Source organism: Propithecus coquereli, unplaced genomic scaffold (genome assembly GCF_000956105.1).
Source record: "Propithecus coquereli isolate 6110/MARCELLA unplaced genomic scaffold, Pcoq_1.0 Scaffold208, whole genome shotgun sequence".
NCBI classification, from domain to species: domain Eukaryota; kingdom Metazoa; phylum Chordata; class Mammalia; order Primates; family Indriidae; genus Propithecus; species Propithecus coquereli.
In genome coordinates this window covers 1,055,280-1,078,848 of record NW_012145856.1, presented here as the reverse complement: position 1 = coordinate 1,078,848, position 23,569 = coordinate 1,055,280, and the positions used below count along the sequence as shown (strand labels likewise).

At 35.7% G+C, this 23,569-nt stretch overlaps 1 protein-coding gene across 4 annotated transcripts in view; it reads right to left on the bottom strand.

The window, feature by feature from the left end:
* The window catches only part of LOC105810279 (E3 ubiquitin-protein ligase RNF103), a 115,597-nt gene that overhangs the window by 80,679 nt on the left and 11,349 nt on the right, over positions 1-23,569 (bottom strand). Inside the window, exons 3-5 of one of the 4 annotated variants that reach the window (XM_012644218.1) lie at positions 23,007-23,122; positions 16,519-16,738; positions 14,718-15,798 (exon numbers count right to left, since the gene is read on the bottom strand). The exons of 1 other annotated variant lie outside the window; for it this stretch is intronic. In XM_012644218.1, coding sequence (XP_012499672.1) covers positions 15,163-15,798; positions 16,519-16,738; positions 23,007-23,122 — 972 coding nt within the window. In that variant the 3' untranslated portion in view covers positions 14,718-15,162. Of the gene's footprint in view, positions 1-14,717; positions 16,739-23,006; positions 23,123-23,569 lie in introns of those variants that run through there. 2 more of the 4 variants (XM_012644216.1, XM_012644217.1) reach the window with 2 other exon arrangements.

Below are 23,569 nucleotides of genomic sequence, written 5' to 3'. Positions count from 1 at the left end.
CCTATAACTATGAATAAAATTGAATTCATAATTTTAAAACTCTCCAAAAAGAAATCTCCAGGCCCAGATGGTTATACTGGAGAATTCCACCAATGTTTAAAGAATTAACACTAAATATGCAAAATCTTATCCAGAAAAGAGAAGAAATTGAACATTTCCAATTCATTTTATGGAGTTAGTATTACCCTTATGTCAAAACTAGATATAGAAGACAGTGCAAAATAAGAAAACTACATGCTAAAATCCTTCATGAATATAGACATAAAAATTCTTAACAAAATATAGCAAATAGAATTCAGCAATATATAAAAAGAAGTATACACCACGACCAAGTGGAGTTTATTCCAGGGATAAAAGGCTGGTTCAATATGTTTTAAAAATAAATGTAAACTACCATATTTCACAGGCTAAAAGAGAAAAATGACATGGGCATATCAATCTATGCAGAAAAAGCATTTGACAAAATTCAATAACCATTCACGTTAAAAAAATTTCTCAGAAAAATAGAAACAGAGGGGAACTTCCTCAATTTGATAAAGATCATCTACAAAAAACCTGCAGCTAACATTAAATTTAATAGTGAAAGACTAAATGCTTCCTCATAAGATTGGGGATATCCACCTTTCACCACTTAACATAGTGCTGGAAATTCTAGCCACGGAAATAAGGTAAAAAAAAACAAACAAACAAAAAGTGAAATAAAAGACATACAGATCAGACAGGAACAAATCAAACTTTTGTTATTTGGATCTGATTGTGTATGTAGAAATCCCAAGACATCTTCCAAAACCTCCCATAACTAAAAGTAAGTTCTGCAAGGTCACAAGACAAAGATAAAAATTTACAAAAGTGATTCTATATGGCACTTCTATATACTAGCATGGAACACATAACCAGCAATATTAAAAATACATACCATTTACAATCACTCAAAAATGAAAAACTTAGTTATAAATCTAACAAAACATTTATATGACTTTTATGCTGAGAATCACACAACACTGATAAAAGAAATCAAAGATCTAAATAAAATGGAGACACATACTATGTTCCTGGATTGGAAAAAGCGCCATAGTAAAGATATCAGTTCTCTTCACATTGATATACAGGTTTAACACAATTTCTATAAAAAAAGGCCAATATACAAATATATATTGTGTTTCTATCCAAAAGGAAAAGTTAAAAAATGAAATGTATAAAATATAGCCATTTACAGTAGCATGAGAAAAGTCAAATACCTAAAAATAAATTTAATGAAAGATGTACAAGACCCCTTTACAGGCCACCACAAAACATTGGTGATATAAATTTAAAAAGGTCTAAAAATATGGAGAGATATACCATGTTCATGGATTGGGAGACTAGATACTGGGACACTAGATATTCACCCCAAAAGTGATCTATAGATTTAATGTAATCCCAATTAAAACCCCAGTAGGGCTTTTGGTGGTGGGTTTTGATAAGCTAACTTGAAAATTTTATGTGGAAACACAAGATGCTAAAGTTGGAGAATTTATGCTACCTGACATCAACAGTACTTTAAAATTCTAATAACTAAAATACTATGGTGTTTGTATGAAATTATTATAGAGAACAATGGAACTGAATAGAGAACCCAGTAGCAGAAACACACATAAACACTGTCACCTGATTTATAAAAAATGCCACCACAATTCAGTGGAAAAAATAATATTCTTTCCATTAAGTTTTGCTAGGTCAATTTAGATATTCGTAAGAAAAAAAAAAGAACTTTAATCTCTACCTCACACCACACAAAAAATGAATGTGAGGTGGATTGAAGACTGAATTATGATAGGTAAAAAAGCAAAGCATTTAATCAAAACAGGAAAATACTTTCATGACTTTGAGGTAGGCAAAGATAACCTAAACTGAACACAAATTTTAATAGCTAAAAAAGAAAAAATTGTTAGATTGGACTTCTCAAACATTAAGAACTTCTAGTCATCAAAAGATACCATTCAGAGAGTAAAATGGGAAGCCACAGACTGTTACATATTTCCAACAAAATACTCATATCTATATATAGGATTCCTAAAAATTAATTACAAAAGAACTCACCACAATTTTTAAAATGAGCAAAATACCAGAATAGCCAGTTCACAAAAGAAGATGTTCAAATTACTAATGAGAGTATGAAAGGATGATCAACATCATTATTCATCAGAGAAACAAAAATTAGAAATACTATAATGAAAACGCCACTAAAAGTACTGACAATATCAAGTGTCAGAAAATTATATGGAACAACAGGGACTCACGTGTTGCTGGCTAGATAACACATTGGTACAACCAGTTTGGAAAATTCTTTAGCAGTATCTACTAAAGCTAAACATACATAAGCCTTATGACAGAACAATTCCATCCCTTGTTATATACTCAACATAAATAAGTGCTTATGTCCACTGAAAGTCCTACATAATAATATTCAAAGCAGCTTTATTTACAACTGCAAAAACTGGAAAAGATCTAAATGTTCATCAGCAACAAAATGAATACATAAATTGTGTGATATTCATACAATATACCACACAGCAATATTAATTTCTTAAAAAAACTATGGATATATGCAACATTATGGCTGAATTTCGTAAGAACCACCATGCTTTGCTTAGGCTGGAGCTCTCTGCACTGCAGTCAGGAAATTGCCCTATGCAGACAGCTGGTAATTGTAGGGCTTACCCTGGTAGTTTCCCTTGTCTCAGAGATCTCAGTCTTGTTTTGCCTGTTATCCATTGCCTGAAAACAACTGCCTCATGTATTTTTGTCTAGCTTTATAATTATTTGTGGCAAGAGGACTAGTCCACTACCAGTTACTCTATTATGACCAGAAGTAGAAATCCTGAGTCATTTTTGAGAAGTAGAACTACATGTTGGGATTGAGAGATGAAAGATGACTAGATGACTGCAGGAGCCTTCACTCAGACTGAGACTATAGTACAGGATATTTAGGTGGAAAGATGATCGGCAAATTTTGGATATGGTGTGATTAAGATGCTGTAATAATTAAAGACTAAGCAACTATATAACGGAGACTCCAAAATGCAATGACTTAAATAAAATAGTTTATTTCTATTTTGTGGAATAGCCCAATAATCTCCATAGTAAGGTAGCTCTGCTCTATAATGTCATGCAGAAACACAGGCAAGGGAGGCAACTCTGTCCGTGAATCATCCTCACTTTCAAGGTTGCATCAGTTATTACCATATCTAGCAGGTTGGAAGTAGAGAAGAGAGAGTGATAACACACATATCCAATGTTTTAAGTTAAGACCTGAAAGTGGCATGCATCACTTTTGCTTAGATTCCATTGGCAAGAATTAGTTACATTAGCCGTACCTAGCTATAATGTGGGCTGAGAAATATAGTTGACAACTGAGTATTTGTTCAGCTGAATTTTTAGTACACTGGTCAGAAACAAGTCAAAGACGTCCCTTCTTACCACTCATTTTGACATCATACCAGAAGTTCTTACCTAATGCAATAAGACAAGACAAGAAAAGAAAAGAAAAGGTATACTGATTGGGAAGGAAGAAATAAAACTCTCTTTATTCACAGATGAAATGATCATCTGTGTGGAAAATCCAAAACAATTGATACACACCAAAAAAATCACCAAAACCTCCTAGAAATAATAAGCAATTATAGCAAAGTTGCAGGATACAAGGTTGCAGGATACAAAGTTGCAGGATACTTTTAATGTATAAAAGTCAATTGCTTTCCTATACAGACAGTCCCCAACTTATGATGGTTTAACTTACAATTTTTTGACATTATGATTGTGCAAAAGTGATACGCAACCACAGGTTTTAGACTTTAAGCACTGGTGGTTCTTTGATCAAAGGCTCTCTGGGCTGCATTTTTGACTTACGATATTTTCAACTTACGATAGGTTTATTGGGACATAAGCCCATCGTAAGTAGAGGAGTGCCTGTATACTAGAAATGAACAAGTGGAATTCGAAATTAAAAATATAACACCATTTACATTAGCAACCTCCCCAAATATGATATTCTTAAGTATAAATATGACAAAGTAAGTACAAGATCTATGTGAGGAAAATTACAAAACTCTGATAAAAAAATCAAAGAAGTACTAAATAATTGGAGGAATGTTTTATGTTCCTGAATAGGAAGACTCAATATTGTCAAGGTGTCAGTTCTTCCAAATCTGATCTATAGATTCAATAAAATTTCAGTAAAAATCCTACCAAATTATTTTGTAGATATTGACAAACTAATTCTAAAGTTTACATGGAGGGGCAAAAGACCCAGAACAACCAACATAATATTGAAAGAGAAGAGCAAAGTTAGAGGACTGATATCATACAACTTCAAGACTTATTATAAAGCCACAGTAATAATAATACCACAGTTAAAATAGTGGGATATTGTCAAAAGAATAGACAAATAGACCAATGAAACAGAATATACAGCCCAGAAATAACCACACATAAATGTAGTTGTCCCTGGGTATCTGTAGGGGATTGGTTCCTAGACCTCTTGAGGATATCAAAAATACATGGATGCTCAAGTCTCTGATATAAAATGGCATAATATTTTCATATAACCTATGCCCAGTAGATCATCTAAGTAGAGTAGATCATCTCTAGATTACTTATAATACCTAATACAACGTAAATGCTATGCAAATAGTTGTTATACAGTATTGTTTAGGGAATATGTTCATTACAGATGCCAATTTTTTCAAATATTTTCTATCCACAGTTGGTTGAATCCACAGATGCAGAACCCACAGATATGGAGGGCTAAATGAATAGTCAACTGATCTTTGAAAAAAGAGCAAAGGCAATACAATGGAGAAAAGATAGTCTTTTCAACAAGTAGTGCTGGGACAACTGGATATCTACGTGCAACAAAAAAATTTAAAAAAAAATGAATCTGGACATGGACTTTACATCCTACACAAAAATTAACTCAAAATAGGTCACAGACCTAAAAGCAAAATGCAAAACTATAAAACTCCTAGAAGATAACATAGGAGAAAGTCTAAATGACATTGGGCTTGGAAATCATACAACACCAAAGACATGATGCATGAAAGAAAGAATTGATAAGCTGCATTTCATTAAAAGTAAAAACAGCTTTGTAAAAATCACTATCAAGAGAATATAAAGACAAGCCACAGAAAATGGAAGAAAATATTTGCACTAGACTTTTCTAATAAAACACTGTTATCCAAAATACACAAAGAACTCTTTAAACTCAGCAAGGTATAGTGGTTTGTGCCTGTAGCCTCAGCTGCTCTGAAGTCTGAGTGGGAGAATTGCTTGAGCCCTGGAGTTCGAGACTAACCTGGGCAATACAATGTAACCCCATCTCAAAAAAAAAGAAAACTCTTTAAATTCAACAATAAGAAAACAAACAACCCAATTAAAAAATAGTCCAAAGACCTTAACAGACATCTCACAGAAGATATACAGATGGCAAATGGGCATATGAAAAGATGTTCCATAGCATATGTCCTCAAGGAAATACAAGTTGAAATATTTAATATAATGAGATACCACTACACACCTACTACAATGATGAAGATCCATAGCATTGACAACACCAAACACTGGTGAAGGCCTAGAGCAACAAGAACTCCCACAGGAACCCAGCATGGAAGCCATGTTGGAAGATAGTTTGTCAGTTTCTTGTAAAACTAAACATACTCTTACCATATGATCCAGCAATAGTATTTATTTAAATGAGTTGAAAACAAAAACCTGCACATGGATGTTTATAGCTGCTTTATTCATAATTGTCAAAACAACCAAGTTGTCTTTCAGTAGGTGAATAGATAAACTGTGGTACATCCAGACAATGGAATATTATTCAGTGCTAAAAAGAATGAGCTATCAAGCCATGAAAAGACATAGAGGAAATTTAAATGTATATTGCCAATCTGAAAAAGCTATGTACTATATATTTCCAACTTATAGGACATACTGGAAAAAGGCAAAAGTATGGAGATAGTAAAAAGATCAGTGGTTTCCAGGGGTTGGAGGAAGGAAAGGATGAATAGGCAGAGCACAAAGGATTTTAGGGCAGTGAAACGACTCTACATGCCATTATCATTTGTCCAAACCTATAGAATGTAAAACATGAAGGGTGAACCCTAATGTAAACTATGGACTTTGAGAAATAATGTCAGTATAGATTCATTGATTGTAACAAATGTACCACTCTGTGAAGAATGTTGATATCAGGGGAGGATGTGCATATGTGGTGACAGAGGGTATATTGGAAATCTCTGTACCTTCTGCTTTATTTTACTGTCTAATAAAAAAATTTTAAATATAGTATAATGGAAGAATGGGAGAATGGATTGGAATGGGGTGAAAAAATTGGAAGGCTGCCTTGGATACTTGTGGGTCATCCAAGTGAGATGCCCAGAAAATAGTCCATATACACATCTAGTATTGAACAGTGTTCTGTGCTGGAGATACAGATTTAGAAGGCAACAGCATGTAAATGGAGTTAAAGCCATGACTATGACAAAATTACCCAAATGAGCTGAAAACTAGAACAGAACTCTAGGGAAATAATAACTCTGAAGAAGCAGAGGAGGAAGAAAATTTAAGGAAGGAAATGATGAAGAAAGGATCAGAGAAATAGGTGAAAACCAGGTATTGCCACAGAGGCTTAAGGGAAAGAAATTTCAAGGAGGATGTGGTCAACAGAGTCACCATACGCTGACAGGTCAGGTAATGTAAGTACAAAAATGTATTCATTGGATTTAACTACTCATCCAATCAGATTTCATCCAATAAATATAGAAGAATAAATAAATGTTGAATGAAGTAATAAAGGCTAAAAGGATAAATAATAAAAACAAAAGGGCATATTAAGGCAATGAAAGAGGGTGATTTTTAGTAGGGATATAGCTGAAACAAGATTGGCCGTGAGTTGATAATTGTTGAAGTTGAGTACATGGGGATTAATTATATTAATCTTTCTACTTTTGTATATGATTGAATTTTTCCAAGGGAAAAAAAATTAAAAAAAAAAAACCCTCTTTCCTCCTAAAAGGAAAGCCGTAGACTGGGAGAAAATTTATGCAATAAATATATGTCACAAGGACTCAAATCCGGAATATATAAAGAACTCCTATAATTCAATAAGAAAAAGACAGCCACTTAATAGAAAAATGGGCAAAAGATTTTAACAAGCATTTCACAAAGGTATTTCTAATGGCCAATAAACATGACAATGGTCTTAGCCTCATTAGTTCTCAGAGAAATGCATATTAGAACCACAAAGAGATATATCTCTATACAGTCACCAGAAATGCTAACATGAAAAAAAGTAACATCAAATGTTAGCAAGAATGTAGGACACTAGAACACCCATACATTGTTAAAGAAAATGTAAATTGGTACCACCACTTTAGAAAACTATCAGTGTCTACCAAATCTAAACATAGGCACACTCAATAACCCAGAAATTTCACCCACAACAGAAATGTGAATATATATGAACCAAAGTCATATACAAAAATATTCAAGGCCAGGTGTGGTGGCTCATGCCTATAATCCTAGCATTTTGGGAGGCCAAGGTGGGAGGATCTCCTGTGGGTAGAAGTTCAAGACCAGTCTAAGAAACATAGCAAGACACCGTCTCTATTTAAAAAACAGAAAATTAGCCAGGCGTGGTAGTGCGTGCCTGTAGTCCCAGCTGGTTGGGAGGCTGAGGCAGGAGGATCACTTGAACTCAGGAGAGAGGGGTTCCAGTGAGCTATGATGACACCACTGACATTCTATGCCAGGCAACAGAGCGAGAGCTTGTCTCCAAACCTAAAAAAAAATTTTTAAAAAGAGGCAAAACTAATCTATGATTTTAGAAGTTATCTTAGAGATTACATCTGGGGAGGACAGCGGAGGTAGTGACTTCTCCACCAGGAAAGAACCAGAGGGAGATTTCTGGATATGGTTGGCAATTATTCTGTTTCTTGGTCTGAGTGATGGGTTAAGTGAGTGTGTTGACTTTGTGACAAATTAATAACTGGTATATTCAATATTCATGTACTTTGATGGAGATACATTGCCCTTCAGTAAAAGCTTCAACTAAAGGGAAAAAAGAATTTCTTTTTCCTAGATGGCCGGAAGTGGTTAAAGAAGGAGTAGATGGTGAGGGTACTGCTCATTTGTTCCATCCCTTTCCTGTCCCAGCCCTCTTCTTTTTAGCTATTTAATGCATGTTATGAGGCATCAAAAGCCCTTTTCACTTCCTTTCTATGGTTTGCCCCATAGGAATATTATTTCAGAAAACATTAGTACTGCATTCGAACCATCGAATAATCCTCAGATAAACATGTAGCTTATGGTTAACACCACATATTCCTTGACTAACAACTCCAAGCTGTTTGAACAAACTCTAGGTCTCTGATTAACAGATTCGTGTAAAACATATATTTTTCCAGAAGGGGTTAACTGTATACATTCCTGCTTAGAGTTAAAGAAATGCAACTGAATGAGTTATTGCAGGCTTTTCTAGTCCTTAGAAAACTTTGAAATTGTAAAGGATTTTTAAAAATTTCTTCGTAACCCAGTCTGGTGCATATATTATGCAAGAAACTGCCTTTTGCTTTGGCAGTGTTACCTCTCATCCTTCGCCACAAAAATATAGCAGAGTCTGTGTAAATCTGCCCTCATAACATAACAGCAGAGGATATGCTTGACTGAAACAGAAGAAACCTACTCTCATGTCTCCTGTTCCCTTTTTTGGATATGTTCAGGGTAATGGAATGAGTTTGGAGCTGAATTCATGAGGATGGTTTAGTATCTTACATCTCACAGGTTTCTCTCTAAATAAAAATCCTGGTTAAATGTGTGCAATTTTGATGAATAATGGAAAGAAATATTGTATTTCAGAGCAAGTGGGTTACATTAGAATTAGCTTTTTCAGAGATAAAATCCTGACCCATCCTCCTTCCCGAAGATGATGACATGGGAGGTGTCCAACAAAATGTCCAGATCTGGGCTTTCAGCACTTGCTGTTGCTTTGCTGCCAGCTAACTGCATGCTTTTTTGTGGATCCTGGCAGGTAGAATGTTTATAGATTTTTACAAACGTAGCATGGCTTTTGTTAGACGACGAGTGTGCCAATTCATAACAGGGAAATCAAGAATCTAAATTGGATTAAATGATCTTCAAATCTGCTTCTAATACTTAGATTCTATAATTTTAAACAGAAAAATTATAAGAATTACATTCTTTTTTTTCCCCATCAAATAGAACTAGGTGCTTTTAAAGCAAAGCAATATACATCAAGATTGGTCACTGTCTACCATGTTCAATACTAACAAATAATTTTAACAATATTGTTTTAAAAGCTTGAGATATTGCTGTGTTTGGCATTTTAGGAGGTATTTCCTACCCAAGCTTCTGGCAACAAAGCTGGGAGTCAGCTTGAGGAATTTTGTTCCAAAGACCTACTGTTTTAGCCATTTGGCTCAGGAATTAAGTAAAAATAAATGGAACGCACTTAAACAACAAAAACAAAAGCTACCCTGAAGATATCAGGGAGTTCTAACTCCTGTTTTGCTGTGTCTGAAATCCTACTACTTCATCTTTGTGAAAAGACCTCACAAATAAGCTACCCATGGGGAAACATGTCAGCAGACTCTGCTTTATCAACAAATAGATGGCATTCTGAAAGTACCTTCCCAAATGAAAAAAGCTTACAGAATTTTAGAACAGTAATGACACTAAGTATGCACTGTATGTAAAAATCATTTTTAGATTATACAACTGATGGCATCGTTTACGGCAAGACTGATGAGACTGTAGGCATTAACTCTTTATAAGGGCATCCAGGTACAAGATTTCTGTCTCAACCCAACCTACAAAATGTCCTCTATGTCAATATTAAGAGTGTATTTTAAAACAGACTAAATAAGAGCATTCGAATACTATTTGTTTAACATCTAATGTAAAGAGCCTATTATCCCATTACACATATAAGCCAAGAGAACTTGACAATAACAAGTACCAGGCATACCTCGTTTTATTGTGCTTCACTTTATTGCGCTTCACAGATACTGCGTTTTTTACAAATTGAAGCCTTATGGCAATCTTGCCTGGAGCAAGTCTATCAGTGCCATTTTCCCAGGCGTATGTGTTCACTTTGTGTCTTTGTGTCACATTTTGATAATTCTGGTAATATTTCAAACTTTTTCATTATTATATCTGTTACAGTGATCTGTGATCAGTGATATCTTTGATGTTACTATTGCAACTATTTTGGGGTACCAGGACATGTGACCATATAAGGACAGCAAATTTAATCAATAAATGTTGTATGTGTTCTCACTGCTCCATCGACGGGCAGCCCTCCCATGCCAACCCATCTCTCTTCCTCTTCTCATGCCTCTCTATTCATTGAGACACAGAATATTGAAATTAGGTCAATTAATAACCCTACGATGGCCTCCAAGTATTCAAGTGAGAGTTGTAGTTCTCTTTAAATCAAAAGCCAGAAATGATTAAGCTTAATGAGGAAGGCATGTTGAAAACTGAGACAGGCTGAAAGCTAGCTCTTCTGCCAAGTGAATGCAAAGGAAAGTTCTTGACGGAAATGAAAAGTGCTATTCCAGTGAACACCTTAATGATAAGAAAGCAAAACAGCTTTACTCCTGATAAGGAGAAAGTATTAGTGGTCTGAATAGAAATCAAACCATTCACAACATTCTCTTAAGCCTACACCTAATCCAGAGCAAGAACCTAACTCTCTTCCATTCCATGAAGGCTGAGAGAGGTGAGGAAGCTGTAGATGAAAAGTCTGAAGCTAGCAGAGGTTGGTTCATGAGGTTTAAGAAAAGAAGCCATCTCCATGACATAAAAATGCATCATAAAGCAGCAAGTGCTGGTGTAGAAGCTGTAGCAAGTTATCCAGAAGATCTAGCTAAGATCCTTGATGAAAGTGGCTACACTAAACACAGATTTTCAGTGTAGATGAAAACCTTCTATTAAAAGAAGATGACATCTAGGACTTTCGTAGCTAGGGAGAAGTTAACGCCTGGCTTCAAACTTCAAAGGAGAGGCTGACTGTCCTCTGATGGACCTGGGCAAAGTAAATTGAAAAATTCCTGGAAAGGAGTCACCATTCTAGATGCCATTAAGAACATTCATGGTTCATGGGAAGAGGTCAAAATATCAACATTAGCAGGAGTTTGGAAGAAGCTGATTCCAAACCATGTGAATGACTTTGAGGGGTTCAAGATTTCAGTGGAGGAGGTAACTGCAGATGTCATGGACATAGCAAGAGAACAAGAAATGGAGCCTGAAGACGGGACCGAATTGCTGCAATCTCATGATAAAACTTGACGAGGAGCTTCCTATGGATGAGCAAACAAAGTGGTTTTCTGAGATGGAACCTACTCCTGGTGAAGAATGCTGTGAACATTGTTGAAATGACAACAAAGGATTTAGAATATCACATAAACTTAATTGATAAAGCAGCCACTCAAGCAATCCTCCTGCCTCAGTCTCTCCAGTAGCTAGGACTATAGGCATACACTGCCATGCCCAAATAATTTTTCATTTTTTAGAGATGGGGTCTTGCTATGTTGCCCAGGCTGGTCTTGAACTCTCAGCCTAAGTAAGCTTGCTTTTTAGACAAAAAGTTTAGAGTACATCAACCTTGAATATTTCAATATTTCCTTCAATTCTCCACCTCCAGGAAAATCTGACAAAAGCATTATTTGCTGTGCTTAACAATTAAGGGATGAGTCAAGCTCACCTGGAGACATGAACCTTTGGCAATTATTTTCCCCAGACTTCATTATATTTTTTATTGCATGTCTAGCATTCAAAATATTTTGTGCCATGTACTATGGATATGTAGATGAATAAATCACAGTTTCTACCATAAAGGGACTCATCCAAAGAAGACACATGCGTAGAGTTTTAATTCAATGCAGCTACGTATGACAGGCATGTACAAGGTATTATTGGGCTATAGAAGGGCACACATCAATTTGCTCCATTGTTGATGATGTTAAGTTTGATCACTTGAGTAAGGTGACATTCACCTAAGTATTCATTGTATAGATATCTTTGTTCCTTTATAAGCCTGGAGAAGGAGAAGATAGGTGGGAAGGTATAAAATTTCTGGAGAAAGTCGGATCTTGCCAGACAAGGCATAGAGGAAGGGGTGAGAACACCAGGTAGAGGGAATAGTAAAGCACCAAGTTGAGATAAACTAGAGCATGAGCCTGGGGCAACAACCAGTATGGAATATCACGATGAGTCGAAGAGGTAGGCCAGGAACAGAAAGCCCGTGCTAGAGATTGATTTATTCTCTAAGCTAGTTGTCTCTAAGGTATGATGTGCCCTGCAATACTGGAGGAGAGATTTTGTCTTTTTAAATTTTCATACTTTTGTGTTCATTTCATAATGGAATATATATAAAATATATATTTCTCATTAAGTGAAATCAGGACCTTAAGAGGAGGACTGGGGATTGGGAGAGAGGGTGAAAAGCTGTTTTAGACTAAGTACTTAAAAGCATCCGGAAGGAGCTGTCCAGCAGACAGACAGCTGTATATGAAACTGAAGATCGGGGAGGGTCTTTTGCTTGGTTGCATAGATTTGGTAGACATCCAATAAAAATCTGAGAGGAAAGAGCAGTGGACCAATGGCAGAACCCCAGAAAACACTAACATTTACGATAACATGGTTACTTTTTTCCAGAGGAAGATTAGAGCACAAGGAGCAGTACTTGACACTATTTCTTTTAAAGCTCCCAAATATTAATACAAAGTTAGTAACTGCCAGACCTTACTATTTCTATTAGTACATGAAAGCGAGGCACAATGCACCATGAAGGGGGAAAAATGTTTCTGTTAGTACTCTAGCAGCAATTCAGAAAGAGATAATTTTCTTACCATTTTGGGTGGTATTCAGTTAAGGATTTTAAAAGTCCATCATGAAACCTGGGCACTTTGAAGAAATGGCTGATTACAGGACAAAGTCAGGGAAAACACAAAGTGAGCCTGAACACCTTGTGTAAAAAAGGAAGTGCTTCAAGATTAAAGGGACATGTCAATAGGACATAAGAGCTGGCTTAGAGGAGCTTCCCCTAGCCAACTTTGGGATAATTTCAAAAAGAATAATAAATTTTAACACATAGAATACATTAAAAAAAATGAGTCCACAGTAATATTCAAAGTGTTAAAGAAAAATGGAAAGCTCTTGTTCACAAAAAAAAATACCAGCTAAAAAATGTAGATGAATGATGGAATTAGAAAATCCCTGTGTTGCAATTCCTATTTAATATTTGATTAAAGCAAAGAATCATTAACAGATGTTAAAACCATTGCGTTAAAGAGTACGGAGGAACAGGATATTCACGTGGTCTCACAGGTTCCTTCTCAAAGTGAAAAAGTATCTTACAATAAAAAGAAAAATCACATATCACTTTCACCCAATTTAGTATCACCAGCAATGGGAGGAACTGACATCCGATGTCATGTGCCTTCCGATGTCATAAGAATGGGAAGTACATATCATTCTAGGCAATATTATTTAATTTAAATCTAATCATGAAAGAAACACTGAGACAAATCAGGAATGTGGAGAATTCTATAAGTCAACTGGCCTGTACTCTTTAAAAATTTTAGTATCAGGCCGGGCGCGGTGGCTCACGTCTGTAATCCTAGCTCTCTGGGAGGCCAAGGCGGGCGGATTGTTTGAGCTCAGGAGTTCGAAACCAGCCTGAGCAAGAGAAAGACCCCGTCTCTACTAAAAATAGAAAGAAATTAATTGGACAACTAAAAACACATAGAAAAAATTAGCCGGGCATGGTGGCACATGCCTGTAGTCCCAGCTACTTGGGAGGCTGAGGCAGGAGGATCGCTTGAGCCCAGGAGTTTCAGGTTGCTGTGAGCTAGGCCGACGCCACGGCACTCTAGCCCAGGCAACACAGTGAGACTCTGTCTCAAAAAAAAAAAAAAAAAATTTTAGTATCAGAAAAGGGGAATTTCTCCAGAAGAATGAAGAGAGACAAAAACCAATGCATGCACCTTGTCTTAGTTCACAATAAAAACGAAACAAAAAAATAAAGATATAAAGGATATTTTAGGTGCAATTGGGGAATAGGGATTATATATTAGATATTACTGAAGCAATGTTAAATTTCTTGGGTGTGATAATGATACAATGGTTATGTAAAAGAATGTTCTTGTTCTTAGGAAATATGTGGTAATATATTTAGCAGTGAAGCATCATGATGACCGAAATTAATTTTCCAAAGGATCAGCAAAAAAGATAAGAGAAAAAAAAATAAATATACACACAGAGGAGATAAAACAGAGAAATGGATGTTCATTATACCATTCTTACAACATTTCTGTAGTCTTGAAAATTTTCAAAATAAAAAGTCAGGAGAAACAATCTATGTGTAGCTAATATGCTACAGTTGATTTTATTTAGATGAATGTACTAAATACTAATAAATTATTTAATACTTTAACAAAAAGCCCACCATGAAATTCTCTCCCATCAAAGCTAACCAAGATAAAAGGTGAACTAATGTCACCTCTAGCCAGTGTTGGCAACATGATTTGTCTTTTCCCCCCCACTATGTGAGTCAAGAATCATGTTTGACTTATCTGTGAAATTAACAAACCAGCAAAACACCTATAGCACTCAGCCACTTTTTCAAAAACAATTTAACATTGGAAAACCTGTAATCTTCTGGTTTTAAAATAATTTATTTCATAGGTCTGTTTTAATTTCATGTTTCAGAGCATACATTATTTAACCAATAGGTGCTGGACAGAGATTGTAAAAAGGGAGGAAACATTTAGGATAAGAAACCGGCTCAATTCCATCAGAATTTGATCCTACCTTGTAAAGTCTTGCTAGGATAAATTTCTATCATACTCCTTTTGTGCTTACAAAAAACATTAACTTCTGAATTTCCAATGTTGTAAATAAAAATTTTTACAATTAAGTATGCATTCAATTGACATACAAGGCAACCAAATAAATTCTGTCATCAACATTAGCATAATGTGTATTTCCTGTCACTGCACTAACATTAAACTAAACTTCAAACCACAAAAACATTGTGACTAACATTAAAAAGGCAAGCTGTAAGATACTCAAAGCTTATAAAGGACAAATTGCACATGGTTAAGATGGGACGTCATTTGACAAGGGCTGGTGTTGTGCATATGGCTGCTTTTTTTTATAAGAAGGCCACCGGCAAACAGGGCAACAGTGTCGGCCCCCAGCCAACCACATCACAATGCAATTCTGATGAAACACATGACCACAAGGCAATCCCATTAACAAACATCCATTTTCAAAATTCTCTAGGCAAACAACACATTCAGTACAATGCAGCATGTCAGCAGGCCAGGTTAACCAATCAGGTTCCATGTCTTCATTAGTGTTATATGATCCATATGACCTCCCCTTCCTTTCATATGGGCTGGTCTGACAATATTTATTGGCACATGAACAAGCCTCATCATCACAGAGACTTGCTTTTCCTGGAGAATTGTGAAGTATGCTTTGTTTATCTTCAAATGCTTCCTTCTCACTGCTAAAAGTGTCTGTGTTCTCGCTGTCTGAATCATTTTCAATATCTTGAGAACCCTCCGACATTTCCTCTTCAGACTGGACTCCAAGACATTTAAATCGCCACATTGGTAAATTTTTTATATAATCAGTTGGTATCAGAGGGTGAAGCCAAAGGTCAGGGAAAGCTAACCGCTCCAAGAATAAGTCAGGGTCTTCGTCCCAATCAGATTCTACAGGAAAGTTCTGAAAAGAAGCAATCGGGTGGAAGAGGTAGCTGGTGTACCAGTCCCACAGACTTGATAACCATTCTAAGTTATTGGCATTGACCTCATCATTGTTGTTGTTGCGCCGTCTCTTTTTCTCAAAGTAATCAATTAATAAACCATGTCCAAGGTATGTACTGAGAAACAGGGCTGGGTGTGAAGAATAAAACATCCAGTCTGCCCTTACCCAGGAAGCCAGTGTGGTTGTATTGGAATATCTCAATAACTTTAAGCTGTATTCATAAAAGCTATCTAAGTAAGGGAGCTGTAAAAAGCCCAACACAGGGAGCCAGGAAATAATTAATAGAGAATTATATGTCCCTAAAGTGCTTATGAGAACCACAAATCGCTTTATGGTAGCTCCTTGTGTAATAAATAAGTCCATCCAAGCCATAAGATTCACTAGAACCAAGCTCAAAACAAAGAGATCATTTACTTCAGGTTGTAATGAGCGCAAAAATGAATCCATGGCCTGAAGGGATATAAATTCGCCTGTGTGGTTTCCATATCTGTAAATTCCTTCAGGAGTTCTAAGTATGTATGATGGCATGTTATATACACCAATATCTGTCATATAACTCTTGTTGTCCCAATTTTCCACATTTACAAAAATAAACTCAACTCTTCCAGTAAACTTTATACTTAGTGCAGAGAAGAAAGCTGGGGGTTGGTCAAGGTTTGCAAATAGGTATATTTTTACCCAATACTGATCACTTTTATTCCATTCTTCTTTCAAATGCTCAGCATTATAAATGGTTTTGATCCGAGAAGCTGCATGAGCAGTTATCCATTTAAAAATGTGCTCTACTTCAACCTTGCGTCCACTGTATTCTTTAAGCATGACTTTCCCTTTAGAAGTACTTGTTTGCGGAACTGACATAATGAGTGTGGATCGTACCCAGCCTCTTCTCCTGCAGTATCTATAAGAGAATAAACTGTGAGTAAATAGCTAGGCTGTTGTGAAACAATTTATTTTCCCCTCATAAATTTCTTTAACACCTCTTCCCCAAACCAAATAACCTCCAAATAATCAAAAAGTAGTACCAATACATGGCACTTGTGCAAGAGGAAAGGTAAGCTTTTTATACTTTGTTTTATATTTCTATGTTTCTTTTTTTTTTTTAAAGAAAGCGTATCACGAAAAGTCTTTGAATCAAAGGAATCAGCAAATACTTCAGCATCTCTTGTGTATCTACTACTGCGTTGTGTGCTAAGATCCAAAAGGTAATAGGCAAATAATTTCTGCTTACAAGGAATTTAAAATCCTATGAAAGAGATAAAACAGAGTCAAAAACCATATATATTAATGTAAAAAAAGGTAATGCAAAAAAATTTCAAAGAACGGAAATATTATTGGGAATTTGAGCTGGTAAAAATTTTATGAAAGGTTTGGGAATTGAACTAGGTCTTGAAGGGTGGTTAGAATTCAAACGGGCAGAAAAAAAGAGAAGAAAACAGATTATCCTACACTCTGAATCCCTGATGTGGTACAAACTCCTTGAGGGTAGGAATCATGCACACCCGCTTATTAACTCAGGCACCTACCACAATGCCCGATGCACACAGGTACTGTTACAAAGTAGTCTGCACAAAAGCTAATCTAGAAAAGAGCAACTGAAATTTAATGCGGAGGAAACAAAGACAGAAAGTGTTCAGATTAAGAGATTCAGTCTAAGAATTGTCCCTACTTTATAGTGGAGTAAATATAGAAGAATTTAACTAAAATCAAGTCATTTGTTTAGATTTATCCCCCAGGGTCATAACTCTACTCCTTTTGGAAATAGATAGCTTCTTGCTCTGACATTTGTGATATCCAATCTCCCCCTAAAAAACTAGGCAACAAATGAAAGGAAATGATGAAAACAGCTATTGTATCACAGTGGAGAGATTTTAAGTGAAAACATTTTCCTTTTTTTTTTTTAAGTATTTTTTTCCATAAACCTACCATGTGGAATTTTATGATATGTAAAATTTACCTCAATGAAGTTGCAAAAAAATAAAATCCACCGCATGGATACATTTTGTTTGTTACAGGTTTGTAAATGAATTGTAATAAATGTTTGATTTCTTATTTTGCTACTCAGAGTATTGATGTAAAAATGATAGGTACTATACTTAGCATGAATTATTATTTTATTAAATTAAATAAGCATCATATCATCAGATATTAAGAGAGAAAAAAGCTGACATATAGTAGCATATGGTTTTATAATGATAATACAACTAATCTTACCTCAGGAATTCTGTGATATAGTTTTAGGTAAATGAAGACAACATGTTATATCTTAAAGACAAGGTTAGTAATGACTCTGGAAAACTATCTGGGTGACTCAGAATCACAGACCATGACTCTTAGCTTCCTGTTGAGTTGATTCACTTCCCTAACAAGATAGATTCCATTAATATCAATAGTGCTTTAACTGAAATGGCTTGAAAAGTATATATTCCTACAAAATATCTTCTATGCAATGCAAAATAATAATTCATTAACATGAATTCTATTTTTACCCTCTCCAAAAAAAGCAACAAGTCAAATGCATACAGATAATTATCTTATTTACATCTTAAATATCTTTAATTAGCTTTAATGTTTTAATTGCATATGACATTTGTTATGACACATTTCTACTCTTGGCTATTCTTTTTATCTTCCTATAACTACCTTGGCTTCTGATTTGTGTCATAAATTAAATGTCAGTCTTTCTGACGGAAAACCTTACTCTGTAAAAAAGACAAGATCCAAGTGTATACATTTCTTTATGTAAGGAAACAAATATGTTGTGTGCTTTCTTTTCAGTTCAGAGATAAGTGACAGTTTAAGATTTATCATTCTGGATAGAATTTAAGAGTAACTAAGAAAAGAAAATTCCAAATGTCATCACGTATCTTTCAAATCAAATGTTTTTCAGACCTGGAAAAGATCTCTAATACTTATGAAACATCAGGCTACTGATATATAGTTTCTAAACAAATCTAAAGAAATCAAAAACATAAATATAGTATACCATATTAGTTTTAAAACTCTACCACTAAACATAAATGAAAACTAATGTACATACTGTTTTTTAAGAATAATACTGTATTACCTTATATCAATATAAACACTTTTATTGCCAATTCAAAAAAAAAACTTTTTAAAGGTCTAAATAAATTCAATGACAATACCATAAAAATATCCTCTATAGTTCTTAAAGTAAACCTTTTGGGCTCTCTTAGAGACTTTTGAGATCTCTTAGAGAATTTAAAGACTAAAAATGATAGGAAATATGGCTAATGAGTTTTGGTATTCTAGTTTCTGGTGTGGCATGCTATATTTAAAAATAAAGCTTGGTATTTCTGTTTCTATGTGCCATTTCTTCAGACTAAGTCATTGGTCTCCTTGGCTTTCCTGGCTCTCTTTCCAATTCCCCATTCCCTTTTCCTTCTCTTTCCCTGCTTATTCCATAGGCCCCTCATCCCTGACACTCTCACCATAAGCCTTCCTGTTTGTCACTTAGCTCCTGCAATTCCCATGTTGCCCTTCTTTCTCTTTACTACCTCCTATATCCCCCACCCTCAGAGACACACGCAAATACCACCTCATCTACTTTCTCCAAAAAAAGAACAGAGCGTGGACCTGACAGGAAAAGCCCTTTGAAATAAATCTCTTGGTTGGGGAATGAGAGGAGGTAGAGTCAGGCAAGACTACCCCTGCTGAGTATATGGAGAAAGAAATTAAAACTGCTACAACTGGGCAGGGTGAGAAGCTGCCCAGAAGCCATGGTCCTGAATGTTCTCAGGGGAGCTGCTATGGTTTGGATATGGTTTGTTTGTCCCCACCAAATCTCATGTTGAAATTTGACCCCCAGTGTGGCGGTATTGGGAGGTGGGGCCTAGTGGAGGTGTTTGGATCATAGGGGTGGATACCCCATGAAAGGGTTGGTGCTGCTCTTGAGGTAGCAAGTAAGTTCTAGCTCTCAAAAGACTTGGATTAGCTCTCATGGGAAAGAATTAGTTCCCAGGAGAGTAGGTTGTTACAAAGCCAGAACCCCTTGGGTTTGGTCCCTCTTGGCACATGCTTGCTTCCCTTTTGACCTCTGCCATGTTTTGGCAGCACAAAATCCTTCACCAGAAGCCAAGCACACGCCAGCTCCATGCTTCCTGTACAACCCCTAGAACTGTGAGCTAAATAAACGTCTTTTCTTTATAAATTATCCAGCTCAGGTAGTCTTTTATAGCAACAAAAACCAGACTAAGACAGGAGCTGAACAGATCAGAAAAGTACAGCTATACAATGGGACCAGCATATTGAATGAGTCTGCCCCAGAGGCCACCCAGAGAAGAGACTACAGTCAAAGAAAGCAACACAGACAGTGGAATACAGAATTTTGGGATTTTAACAAATCTGAAATCAAGATGATGACTCAATTATTCAATATGTGATTAAAACACTTCCTGAGTAACACTATTCTCTGCCCACTTACAACCTGCACTGAAATTCTGAACACTCTTTTCTACATCTCTGTATTTTGTTGTTCTGTATCTCCATAGAAAAAAATTAACCCTGACTAAGCACAGCTTCTATGGCAAGAACAGTTCTTATTCTAGTTGGGAGACTTTCCGAATGAGGAGACAACACAATATCCAAACTTATACAAGTCATTGTGCATCAAAATCTTCTTTGTGATGAAACTTAAGAGGAAGTGTAGAAGTGATTTTTAATAATAAAAAATTATAGCTGCAATCGACAAAAAAGCAAAAAGTTACTCAAAAAAGATCTCTGCAATCAACAAATAAGAAGTAGGATTATTTGAAGATGAAGGATTTTGAGGAAACTATCTGGATGTAGCTTTTATATATCTCTTCCCAATGCCTCAGCTAATATAGAATCAGAAAGAGGCCAGGCGCGGTGGCTCATGCCTGTAATCTTAGCAATCGGTGAGGCCAAGGCGGGAGGATCACTTGAGGTCAGGAGTTCGAGACCAGTCTCAGCAAGAGCAAGACCCCCGTCTCTACTAAAAATAGAAAGCAATTAGCTGGGCAACTAAAATAGAAAAAAAATAAAAATTAGTCAGGCATGGTGGCACATGCCTGTAGTCCCAGGTACTCGGGAGGCCGAGGCAGGAGGGTTGCTTGAGCCTAGGAGTTTGAGGTTGCCGTGAGCTAGGCTGACACCATGGCACTTCAGCCCTGGCAACAAAGCAAGACTCTGTCTCAAAAAAAAAAAAAAAACCAGAAAGAGCTTTTCAAAAAAATTTGCACCAAAATCCACTGGACTGAATTATGACGCTTCTGATGTACTCTGCTTTATAAGATACACTAAAAAAAAAAAAAAAAAAAAAAAACAACTCCTACTCTTTTTCTTTCTTTCTTTTTTTTTTTTTTTTTTTTTTTTGAGATGAGGTCTCACTCTGACACCCAGGCTGGAGTGCAGCGACAAGATCATCAGCATCAAACTCCTAGGTTCAAGTGATTCTCTCACCTTAGCCTCCTGAGTAGCTGGGACTACAGGCACACACCGTCATGCCTGGCTAATTTGTTTTTTTTAATTTTTTTGTAGAAATATAGTCTCACTATATTGCCCAGGCTTGTCTTGAACTCCTGGGCTCAAGGGATCCTCTTACCTCAGGCTTCCAAAGCACTGGGATTACACATGTGAGCCATTGCACCTGGCCTCTATTTCTGAATTTGTTATTAATTTCATCTAACAACTTACATTAGATTTTAATATGTGCTTAACCTTTATATTTTTAAAAAATTTGTTTTTATTTCACATTTTCTAATATATTTATAAAGTACCATGTTTGAAATGTATTATTTAGTTATGCTGATTTTTAGAAAATGAATTCTGAATATTTTTTAATAAAGTAGTGATATTAATACTGACTTTTAAAATTATCTAAAAAAATCAAAATATCAACACTATCATTTGTTCTGATATTGTAATCATCAGGGAGGGGAAAAAAGATCTTTCACTTAGAATCTATTTGGGAATGATGGAATCAGACCAAGTGCTAAGGTCTTTGGTAAAAGAAGGACAGAAATAAGAATAATTGCTTTTTCATAAGAACATTAAGATTTAGGGTGTCTCAGACATTTCAACGAAAGATATTAGGATGTGACCAAGATTCTGTGGCGAAGATGAGAACAGGAGCTTTGTGGGTAGATGAGGAGACTAAATGTGATTTAAGAGATACAGGAATTTCCCTTCTTATCCCCAACTCTTAGGGGACCTCCTAGCATAGATCTCAGCCTACATTACTAGCAGGCAAAACAAGAGTTATGAGATGAGAAGCAAATGTGGGGCCAATGGAAAGGAGGTGTAGCAATGGTTGAGGCGGGTTTCTACAACCACTGTGGCCAACACTTACAGGGCATGGGTAAGTCAGGCACATCTACCTACATGAGAAACTACCTAATATTGTGGGGTTGTCTATATACATATCACATGCTTCCTCCTCTGCAAAAAACATGTGGTACATGATAATCTTGTGTTAAATATTCATCAAGTGGATAATTAAATGAATGAATGAGTGTAAGTTATAACTTGGTGGCACTAGAAATGGGAAAAAAAAACATTTCAGAGAAGAAATAATGGAATAAGAAAATTAGAAATAATACAACAGACTGAATACTGGAGATAATAAAAAACAAAAATGCCTCCAAGGATTCTTATCTGAGAAAATGGAAAGAAAAAAACAGTAAAGGACAGAAAAAAGAAAGGTAAGAAAGGGCATATGGTTGATTCAAGAAAAAGAGGATGAATCTGATTTTGGACACTAGGTTCTAGGGAAAAGAACATATCTAGGGACAGTCACAGAGCAGATGGAAATGAGTAAAGACATGTAAACTAGAGGTCAGAATGACAGAAGATGATTTAGATCAGCACAGGTCACCTAAAGCCATGAATGTGCTGAGGTCTCTGAAAAAGAAAACTGAAACAAAAAGGACTGAAGACACAGACTTAAGATGTATCTTCGATAGAACACAGAAGAGAAAGAGAAAGAGACAGAAAGAGAAAGATCTCAGAGAGAAAGAAAATAACTGTCAGTTTATCAAAAACTATTAATCAAGTACCTATGTAACTAACAGTGTGCTAATCATTATAATTAGCTTTCAGTTCAAGCAAGCTTCTAATACATTATCTTTCTGAAACAAGAAAGAGCCTAGTCGGGACTCCAAATCGTAAGATTTGCTTAATGAACTTACCTGGGATCACTGGAACAGTTAAATGTGCCAGTACGTATTCCAAATCTTGACACCTTTTTTACCATTTTCTCCCAGTGAATTTTACCCACCAAGGGACTTCTGTCATTTGCTATGACCTATTTTCAAAAAAAAAAAAGAAACTTTAATTACCTAGAATGGAGTCAAACCAACCATTTATATCTACACTATAATTTTACTTTTTTGAAAAAGATATTCTGTTCCTAGTTCTTATTTACTGTATCATCATATTATCATTGCAATTCTTATAGAAGGAGCAACTATCCAACTGGAAAAGACTTTAAACACTGAAGAGTACATTAAACTCCAACACTCAGTTACATAGAGAGAGAGTCAAAATCATATTAAAAAGCTAGCCATGCTCTCCACCATGTGGCGTCTTCTCTAGATTAAGTTACACAGGAAGAAAATGTCCCTTGGAGTCATTTCTCTTTGCTTTCAAAAGAAAATTTTAAACAGTAATCTAAAGAAAATTACTAAAATTATCACATGTAGGTTCAACAAGCTCAAATTTTTTTTTTTTTTTTTTTTTGAGACAGAGTCTC